Source organism: Sinohyriopsis cumingii, unplaced genomic scaffold (genome assembly GCF_028554795.1).
Source record: "Sinohyriopsis cumingii isolate HCF-2022 unplaced genomic scaffold, ASM2855479v2 utg001522l, whole genome shotgun sequence".
Lineage (NCBI taxonomy): Eukaryota > Metazoa > Mollusca > Bivalvia > Unionida > Unionidae > Sinohyriopsis > Sinohyriopsis cumingii.
In genome coordinates this window covers 1,093,401-1,104,584 of record NW_028316011.1, presented here as the reverse complement: position 1 = coordinate 1,104,584, position 11,184 = coordinate 1,093,401, and the positions used below count along the sequence as shown (strand labels likewise).

The window sequence follows — 11,184 nt, the reverse complement described above, 5'->3', positions numbered from 1 at the left end:
TATATATATATATATATATATATATATATATATATATATATTTATATATATATATATATATAGTTGTATTATTGTAAATAGTTGTATTGACCTAGAAATTGATGAGCCATAACGACATCTATTATTTTATGTAAATATATGTAAGTGCACATTATATCCCGGATATGTCAGTGTCATAGTAGTTATAGGATGTTAAGCAAATTTAGAAAATTATTTAAAAGAAAATGTGTCGGCTGCAAAATATAATTTTATCTTATTTTAATATTCGGCTGCAAAATATAATTTTATCTTATTTTAATATTCTTGGTTTAAACCACTTGGATTCACTGTTCTAAGGAGGTGTATTCAGAATGATTCCTTTTCTTTTCTGGTTTGCGGACTCCAGTTAGCTTTGTGAGCAATTGCAATAAGTGTTATATCACTGAAAGTGTGGCCAGGGGAGTAAAAGTGTTCTGCGACCGGATCTGTACAGCTTCTTTGTCATCCAGTCAGATTTATGAAGGTTGATCCTTTTGTGTAGCTTTTCAGTTTCGCCGACATACAGGTCTTACATGTGATGAGATAAATGATATTTTCTGTTTTGCACGTTTTGTCATGGTTCCTGTATCTGTTAATTTCGTGTCCTTTTCTTCTAGTGCCAAACTGTCCTTTTTGCTGATACAAATAACACAATGAGGCACACAAAAATTAGGAATATGAATTCGAGACTCTGAAAACATTAAAAGAAAGAAAGATAAAAGCCACACATGTCACTTCCTTGTTCAGATCATTATTCGATATTTGGCTTGTTGTGAAATCTCTGATGATCGAATTCAGCGACTTGACAAAATTGTCATCGTTTCTGTCGTGAAATAAACATGAAGCATTTTGTTCTGGGACCATTATATAATTTAAAATATGCACAGTCATGGTTAATGTGTTGTGTTGTGTATTGTGATTATGGTGCAGCAGTGCAAGTTTTGGGCTGATTTATCGTACTAACAGTCCAACTATCGTTTGCAAAGTCCTGTTATTCTGAATAACTCCCTTTGTTTAAAATAGTACAGTCTGGCCAGATGTTATTTAGCCCTACACCTACAAGAGAATCAGCGACTTAATGTTGGTGCTATCTGCCATATTTTCCAATACTTAACGTTGGCGCTATCTCCCATGTTTACCACGATATCTATTTTAACGTATTAAACACCCTGTTGTTATGATATATCAAAAATATTGTTTAACTATTGCAGCGGGACCAAATACAATCACGTTTGCACCAAATATTACGATGATCGGAGAATATTCCGGACTGAGTCTTCCCTGCCTTACAGACTGTTATCCGATTTGCAGTTGGAACTGGACAAGGTTAGATCCTTCATCGGGTGGAGAAAAAGTTATCTCAGCAGAAAAGGCATTATATTTTCAGAATGTTACACGACAGGACGCTGTGAAGTACTCATGCAGAGTTCAAAATCAAATCACCGGCGTAACACTTGAAAACTTTACATGGCTGGAAATTGTCTGTGAGTTTAATGATAATAATAATAATAATAATAATAATAATAATAATAATATGGATTCGAAGGATTTCCAGCCAGAAAGCGAAGGGAAGCAATATGCGAGGAAGAAGTTAGCTGAGGCACCTTCAAGCCTGGGGAGAAATAACAGCTCTTCTTAGGGCTACAAATTGCCATTTGTCTAAGCGGACCAGTTTGGCTCGGTTTCCCAATTCGATAAAACCACACAAAACAGACTTGATCGTTTCGGTTGCCTGCATCAAAATTTAAACCCAATTACCTAACAGTGGCTAAACTTTAATTTGTCGCTTAGATAATTAGAAAAGCAAACTTATTAGGGTATCTCACTATGTACGCTATGTACTACTACTATTTCAATTGTCAGGAGTTAGGCAAATTATCAGACTCATTTGAATTTGACTCAATTGCACAGGTGGCTCACACAATATTGATTGTTAGGGTCAATTTACAAACAACTGGACATAATTTGGCTAAGTACGGGCGGGTTGTCTGATGCGGAACTCCGCTCCAGTTCCCACGTCCGGACATTCGTACAAAGGGCGGATCGCCTAAAATTGGTGTCCCAGTGTGACGTCATTGTCACCAACCAATTGAGACTGAAGTTACAACTACATTGGTCGACACCACAGTGATTGGTAAACAGAAAATTTATTTTAGTATCATGAGTGCATGGGTCCATTCCCACTCATGAAACAGACCTCCAATCAGACCGCAATGGGAACCAAATGGACCCGCGGCTGAAGGCTATAATTACCAGTGTACCTTGTACACACAAACGCCTGGGTGATGAGGCTCTTTTTTCTTTCCCCAGGATCAATTATCAGGTAGCTGTGAAACCATTAACAGTAATTATGCACAACGTGGGAACACCACTATAATCCAACTAATCAATCAATCAATCATCCAATCACGCAATCAATCAATCAATCAATCAATCAATCAATAATACCATTATCACCATCATTATCATGCTAAATGATATAATTTTTACTTGAAGATGGATATTAAGGCTAAAGAAGTGTACTTGTATGTGTTAGATCAAGCCAGATTTGTTTGAATCAATTGTTCGTATTGTTAAATTATGACGTAAGAACAGAAATGTGATAATATTTATGTTAGTTGGGACTACAGATTTAGATCTATCTGAATGTACCATATTCCAATTTGAGCTAAAACCTTTTTTATTACCGTGCATTACAAATGAAGTGCAGAGAATAAGAAAAGAGTATGCCATTTTTCTACCAACAATTCAATGTATTGGAAAATAAATGAGTTGATTATTATCTAGACTTTACATTCGTTCTCTGTTTTGTAATATTATGCTAATCTTTTTCACGGACAAGTACTTTTGGATAAGAAAGAAGAATTAATTCCCACATATGGCAATATGTAAGTACCTTTATGGAAGAAGCCATGCCACATCCGGTAAATTTGGTTGTCACAAAATATGTCAGTTCATGTTAGATTTCACATCAACCGTATCTCTTGTTCTCAATTTTAGATGGTCCAGACAAACTTTTGTTTAATCTATCGGACAGAATAATTGAACTGAATGAAAGGGAATCAGTCACAATATCTTGTTATGCCGATTGCTTTCCCCCGTGTCAGATTGATTGGATTGGATCGCATGCAGAAACTTCGATGAGTTCTGCAGAACTGAAGCTCGTCAACAATACAAGAGATCGTAATTACACATGTCGTGCGATGAATCCAAGGAAGGACAATACCACGATTTCGGATACTATTTATGTAATCGTTAAATCAGGTACAGGAAATACATGTGGTAAAAGGTCGTTTCTGGAGCAAAATAATACTATTTTTTGTCAACTCGTTCCAATCAGCATGGTGATGGATAGCTGGAAAAGTATGCAGATTTTTTTTTTTAAATTGCACCAGAACTGATCTTGTACTAGTTAATAAAATATGATGTACAAAAAGTGTGTTATGACTTTATATTATTTCTGGCTGTTATAAAAACTGTTATTAATTAAAAAGTAATATAAATATGATTGAATTAACTTCAATAACTGCTTCTTGATGTTTCCAGAATAATGAGGGTTATTCAGTGTATATCCTTTTTATCCTTACAAAACAATACAAAATGTTTAGCATTCTTTGGCGCCAGATAATAATTGGTTTTCCTTGCCATAGTCTTCTAAGACTAATCAGAAGTGGTGACAGGTATTTTGTCTTCTCAATTATGAACATCAGATTTGATTATTTTTATTACAACACCTAGATAACCAAAAACTAAATTTTCTTTTCTTTTTATTGACTTGTATAGTTTTAAATATGTTTCAAAGTTTTCTACATATATTTAAGTTTTTGATATTTTTTGTTTCTTCAAACACATCTTTAATGGTTATTATCACAACTTATATTAAGTTTTTCAGTTATGAATGACTCCAATCGTCTGTGTCAGTTTCAAGTGATATTGAAACAAAATTAATTGCTTGATATATACAAAGATGTATTTGGAACCGAAATAAATGTATAGACGATAATATAAGGCCAAAGTGCTAAATCTATCATGGATAGTATATCTACATTTTATTTTGTAGAGTATATATACTTTTTCAGATCGAAGAGTCTTGCATAAATAAAAGTGTTTCTTAAGCAATGCATATGAAAAACCAAATTAAATCTGAAACATAAATGTTCTGGATTTTAAGGTTATTCAAGACGGCTCTTTTACGGTAATTACCCATTTCTTTGCAAATAATGAATTTGTATTCTTTATAGGATACATCAGGTACCTAAATATGAACGTATGGCTGTACAATATTTAGCATAGTGTCAGAGTGCATACTGTTGATTTAAATCGCATTACACTGGAGATATGATTGGAAATCCAAGGCTTTCTGGTGACATGAGCTATGTCTATCTTAAATTGTGTCTAACAAATTGTCTTCAGTTCAATATACTTTCACTTTGTATATTTAAGGGACTGATAATCCTAACAGCACCATGGAGACGAGTCCAGTAGGGAGTAAAATCGTTTTTGGTATTTATTGCTTACCTCTGTGTATTGTTCGTTATATTCATCTTTGTTCGATTTCCTGGATTCGTTAGATTCCTGTATAAAACAAAAAAATTCTCACTTTGCTAAATGTGTATTCCAATGCAGAGCATCGATTGATTATTTCTGTATTCGATAACACAATGACTCGTATGCTATGAGAGGAATATTACAATTAATAAATTTCACTCGGCTTTCTCTTGATAACATGCATGTATGTATGTATGTATGTATGTATGTATGTATGTATGTATGTTTGTATGTATGTGTGTATGTATGTATTTTTTAAAGGCACGTCAGCACAAAGTGTCTTTATAGTGTCAATAAAATATAACGTTTTGACATATATATTGTTCTTATTTCCCATTGTAAACTTTAGGAAAGTAAATTATTTCAAATTGACTGGATCATAAAGGTATGAAAAGAAACAGAAAAAACAAAATCAAAATATTAACACTCTTTGAATGAGGTATAAGATAAAAAGATGACAGTAAAAGATATAAATCATAAAAAGGTACATATGTACATACATCATGTCCTTTCCAAAAAACAAATCTTGTCCTTGTGGAATTTAGCATAGAGCTTCTTAATTGAATTCACGTAATAAATGGCTGATCCACAGCGTGGAAGACAAGGATATGCTCCACTGTAAGTTGATATGTTTAAGGTCTGTAATCTCTTTAGAAGGAGTTCACGAGTCAGGGATGTGCATCCCACACGCTAGACACAATACGTCCACAAGAGAGCGATTTTATCTATATCAGGTATACCATTTTCAAATGGTCTGGTTGTTTTGAGGTTCAGAAACATGTTTGTTATGCTTTTGTTCCACATATTTTTCCTAGTATATAGAATATGTCGATTTATATAATATTTGAAGAAGCGATCGATAAAAGCAAGATCAAGTAATAATACGTTGGATGGGAACTAATGCAAATTATTAACAGCATTAATGCAATTAGATTTTGACAGATTTCAAGAATTAATGACGTTAAAATTAGAAAGGAAATCAAATCCTGTTCTTATTAGTGTTCCTATATTGCGTGGGTATATATTACGATGGATGCCGTAGTTATATGCAAAAAATAGTAATGAAAAATCATCTGAATGATATAGACTCTTGATAGATATAGTTCTGTACATCGGTTGGTGTCCTTAAAACTAGATAACACAGACGTTTTTCCCCCATCGCACTATGATATATTTAATTTCTCCATCGAACCGAGAAGCCCGGACATTTTTCACATGCTTATGAATTAGATGTTGATCGACGACATCCTTGGGTCAACAGATTTCGAATGGCGGAATACAAGATTTGATTTAATGACGTCACCGTTGTAGCCAGAATAAGTATACGCCACGCTATGTCGGATACGGCTTGTGATCCTTTGAAATGATGCAGTGCTCGGCCTATAGTTTGCGAATATTGTTTCTGTAAATGCATAACTGACTAACATTATTTTCACAAGTTCTTGTCGTACGGTTACACATTTTAATTGAGAAATACGCAACAGACGCGTTTGTCTTCATCCGAAAATATTTCAGCGGCCAAGCTGATCACCAATATTTATGAGAGTCTATTTTGTATTCAATGCACACTTTTTCGTCTCTGATACATTTAGAAAAGTGGGTATATCTCTCTTCGTTCCATCTCGATTCAGTTTGTCCGGCACGTTTTAATATTGTTGCTATTAGATTAGTCATTAACGGACTTTATCGAATGTGTAACGTCACTACTTTTAGAGCACTTCCGAAAACGAGCGGAGTCACGCATGACTTCGGTGATTTAATTAAGTTGTAGTACCTCTTATTTCTAAACTGTATATATCAACGTTGCTCGAACCTAGCATCTTGGTTATTTCAAGGACATTTTAATGTTATATAATTTTTACAAACAAATAATTTCCTTCCCATCTAACCTTTAGTTAGATTGTACGAATGGTGAAATGTATGAAAAAATGGCGGTATTAAGGCTTTAAAGTCATTGAAAGTTCAAGTAAAAACAATAAGTTATTAAACATTGCAGATGTTTGGGGAACGATCCACAATCAAGTGACTGCTGTTAATAGAACATGAGACCATACAGATTTTTTTATGCCCAGTATGAGGAGTAATTTGCCTTACCCAGGGACTTTCCATGGCGTCCGTCACAAGCTGGTTCCGGCTTGTTTGAAGACATTTATTTATAGCACAAAATTTGATTTCGAATAGGCTTTGCTAAGAGATAGACAGTAGTGAACAGAAAAAATATATAATGCATATATATCAATAGAAATGAAGAAACGAAATTTATAGTCAGCATCTGTTTTTTTCTTTTTCATTCACTTTATATATGTTCTTCGACGAACTCGTATACCCCTGCTCGCTTTCCCAACATTAAGGCCGAAGGTTTACCATGAAATACAAATGAAACTGAGAACGAAGGGACTAATTTGTTTGAAAAAAAAAATGGTTGCTTCGGGGATTGAAATTTCTATTGGTTGCTGCAATGTTTAAAATATCTATATTTAGATATATTGTTGCCTATAATTCGAAGCTTCTTGCACATAGACTCCGGGGCAATATGTATCTGTCAATAAATCAATGAGCCCATATAAAATTCACTTTGTCTTTACTTTCTTTCAGACATTATTCATTACACGACTGTACCTATGAGCGCTGAAACAGATGAAGAAGGTACTGTATTTATGTCAAAACGACCTCAGCCTTCTTTATACAGGACTTCGCATTTGTATGGTGTTCTCACAGAAAATCTTATTACAATAAATACTTGGATCCGTGTGCGTCTATTACGATAATTCGTTCCAAATAAATGAATAAATAAAAAAATGTCATCGATATTTAAATTTCCTTACTGTTAGTTAGTCCAAAAACTCTAAATTCATGCACCCTTCCATCCCAGCTGATAGCACTAAATATCGTTCCTATTTTGATAAAGGGGTGATGAATTAGACCAGATAAATTACAGACTAGTACCATTATTACTAATGTCAGTTAAACGTCAAAAGAAAACTTGAATGTAAACTCGCATACATGTATGTTCAATCTAATCATCTCACTATGTCAGCCATGTTATTCCGCTAGCCAGCAAACCATTCAAAATTTGATTGAATATCTCAACGGTCTTAATGAGAAAGATGTCATGTGTACTGTCGATTTTTCAAAAGCGTTCAACAAAGTATGGTTTAAAATGTCTCTATGTTTACAAAGAATAAAACACTAAAATAACAAAACAATTCTTAGTTTAGGGTATCAAGGATTATTTATGTATTTAATTGACAAAGTATCTTACTATCTAAATAAAACACGATTGAAAAAATGATGGGATATCTAAGGTAAAATACACTGATTATGTTGTTCTGCCGGATTCGCTTATTGGATCAATTTTTATCGATTATTAATACAATGATAATACAAAACTTTCTGATGTATTACTGTGCCCGCAGCCGACGATTACTGTCCAAGTTGAAAAATTGACTCAAAGAAGGATGTAGAACATACTTTTAATATAGATTACCGTGTACTCCATAACTGGTAATCAGAGTCGTTAATTGTCTTTAGTTGTCGCAAGAAATGTCGAGAGTTTTTTATATTTAAAAGCGATTTGACTTGTATCCTGACTGTGAGCTGTGTCGTTATTCAATCTTTTGATTGTTGATCACATATGGACCGTTTAGATTAATTTCGGTTGCAAAGAATAAAATAAAGAAGCCCCATTTTATTTCTCTTTCTTTCAGTCATTCCTTCCAAACATCATGTGACCATAATTGTTCTGGGAATTGTAGGATCTATTGTAGTTGCTGCAGTTTGTGTCTCTCTCTTGCGCATGTCCAAAATATGGTAATTGTTACTGGCAATGTATTATATATATATATATATATATATATATATATATATATATATATATATATATATATATATATATATATATATATATATATATATATATATATATATGGTAAATACAAAAACTATATGTTTGATAACATACACATATTCTTCTTTATATATAAACATTTGTTTCTCTGTCACACTTATTTGTCCTCACAAAATATCCATTTAATTGAAGCTAATATTTGCAAGAATGATAAAGGTGTTAAATAAATTCATCACCACATCATATCACATGACATACTGAAAAGAGAATTGATGTTGTTTTAATGACAAGAGAACTGGTTGGTTAAATTCGTGTAATTATTTTGTTTTGAGCATGTGTATATGTGTGTCTGAGAGAAAGAGATTACACAAGCAAAAACAAATAGGAGAATTTCCTCGCATGACATATACCCTGACGGATGATCTTGCATATATATATATATATATATATATATATATATATATATATATATATATATATATATATATATATATATATATATATATATATATATATATATATATATATATATATATATATATATATATATATATATATATATATATATATATATATATATATATATATATATATATATATATATATATATATATATATATATATATATATATATATATATATATATATGGCTTTGCTTTCCTAGCTTACGTTCGGACATAGTAGCAAGTAGCAACAGACGTTCAGATTATAATATGGATAATGGAGACGAAAACCTACTGGAGGTACACGTGTCTGGAACGTATTGGACAATTGTAAGCAACGTAGAAGGAGAAATGAACACTGCTGTGGAAACGGATGTTGAACAGCACAAAGAACTGTTACTAACTAGACGAGATATGTTTTCGACAGATAGTGAATCAGAGCAATCAATGAGGCTAGATAACCTAAAAATGAATGAGTTGCCAGATCCAATTCACTCTGATCCTTTAAAACTTGATCAGTCCATCCAGCCGATACCGAGAGATAGTGTGGAACCTGATGCGTATATCCATCCATTTCATTCAGATCATGTGGAACTTAATGAGCTTATCGATCCTATTCAGATAGATAGTGTGGAATCTGATGCGTATATTCATTCATACTCTTTGGAACGTGATGAGGCAATTCCTCCAGTTCACACAGAACTTGATGGGTACATTCATCCAATTCATTTAGACACCGTGGAACACAATGATTTAATTAACCCAACTCCCCCAGAAACTCTGGAACCTGATCAGAATATCCACCCAATTCATTTAAATCCTGTCGAACTTTCTGTGGACATTCATCAAATTGATTCAGATGATGTGGAACTTGTTGAGGACATTCGTGAAAGGAACTCTGATCACGGGGAAAATAATGAAGATTTTCACCCAAGTCACTCAGATGATGTGGAGGTTGATGCGGACATCCATCCAAATCCCACATATTCTGAAAATAAAACAAATACCATCCACTTTGCAAAGATCCTATGAAAACATGCTTAGGGTACAAACACAAAGCAGTGTGTTTTAAATACATTCATTAACAATGTACACATGATCACTCGCAAAGAAGTGAAGTAGGCATTTATTTACATTAGCATTCGGACTTATATTGTATGTCCTGATGGGAGGTGAAAAAATCCATATGAAACATCTGATGAATCCGTACACTTCGAAATAACTTTTAAGATTTGGTAAGACAGTGGTAATTATTCATTCATGCATGAAATATAAATATGCTAAACTCTAACTATTCTAACCAATGTTCTCTGTTTTGAGCACCTAGAGCAACATTTCTATAGTTTTGTATATATATATATATATATATATATATATATATATATATATATATATATATATATATATATATATATATATATATATATATATATATTCAGAAAAATACCTAAGCTTTGAATGTCATAAAAATCTTCCGAAGTTTATTAATTCATGTAAATAAAATAAATTTTTCAGTTATACGGTGCATTTCCGAAGAAAATATGTACATTAATTTGCCATTTATTGGCATAATATTGCATTTACATAAATCTTCACATAGATGCAAACACAATCTGATAACACAGATATTGCTCTAATGTGTTTTCGTTAAATTTGTGGCATTGCTACGTTGTAAAAGGTGATAAAGGTCTCCATATTTGAGTGGACCATGGTAACTGTTTGAAAGAGATTTCACACCATATTTGGAAAAAATGGTCAGTCCTACTTGATAAGCATTATTGTCTCAAATATGTCCTGAACATATATGTAGAGGAGACTGGAAATGTAGCTGCATGATGACAGAGAAAGCTGTTGTGAGGGACACCCCTCGTATATATATATATATGAATATCTACGTCATAAAGTCGTTAACGTAAAAAGAAGCCAAGCATTGGAACGACCCTGTTGTGCCACTATCAATTATAGGATATTTCGGAATCACTGCCCAGGCAAACGCCCAAAAGTTGACTACAAAAGCAGATGTAAAACCTATCCAGGATGCTTTCTTTAATGGCGAAGTAGCATTCACCGATGTATCCACCCTTGTTAAGTTCAGTACCGAATATTTTACAACAATATTGACTCAGCTGAGAAACAAACCGATTCTCGGCTGTTATTCGAGAAGGATACACTTGTTCAAGTAACAATAACTGGGCAAAGACGATCTTAAGATGTAAAAGGTGGTGGCGTAATCGGTATGTTTTTGTATGAGATGGGAGCCAAATCAACACAATGCACAATTATTGGAGGTTTAATCATTTTTTATAACTCCATTGTGAAATTAAAAAG

The 11,184-nt window shown here is 33.0% G+C and overlaps 1 protein-coding gene across 1 annotated transcript; it reads left to right on the top strand.

Moving 5' to 3' along the window:
• The first annotated feature begins 1,129 nt into the window (after positions 1–1,129).
• LOC149772051 (uncharacterized) lies at positions 1,130–10,742 on the top strand. Its single transcript, XM_089947941.1, has 5 exons — positions 1,130–1,502; positions 3,019–3,282; positions 7,162–7,212; positions 8,274–8,376; positions 9,078–10,742. Exons 1-5 carry the CDS (start codon positions 1,196–1,198, stop codon positions 9,886–9,888), a joined length of 1,536 nt encoding a protein of 511 aa, XP_089804067.1. The 5' UTR covers positions 1,130–1,195; the 3' UTR covers positions 9,889–10,742.
• Positions 10,743–11,184: the final 442 nt, after the last annotated feature.

Bases quoted from the DNA above. Each gene is read 5' to 3' on its own strand.
- LOC149772051 (XM_089947941.1), top strand. From the start codon at position 1,196: ATGATATATCAAAAATATTGTTTAACTATTGCAGCGGGACCAAATACA. The intron at 3,283-7,161 runs GTACAGGAAATA...ACTTTCTTTCAG, and splicing joins TTATGTAATCGTTAAATCAG to ACATTATTCATTACACGACT. The intron at 8,377-9,077 runs GTAATTGTTACT...TTGCTTTCCTAG, and splicing joins TTGCGCATGTCCAAAATATG to CTTACGTTCGGACATAGTAG.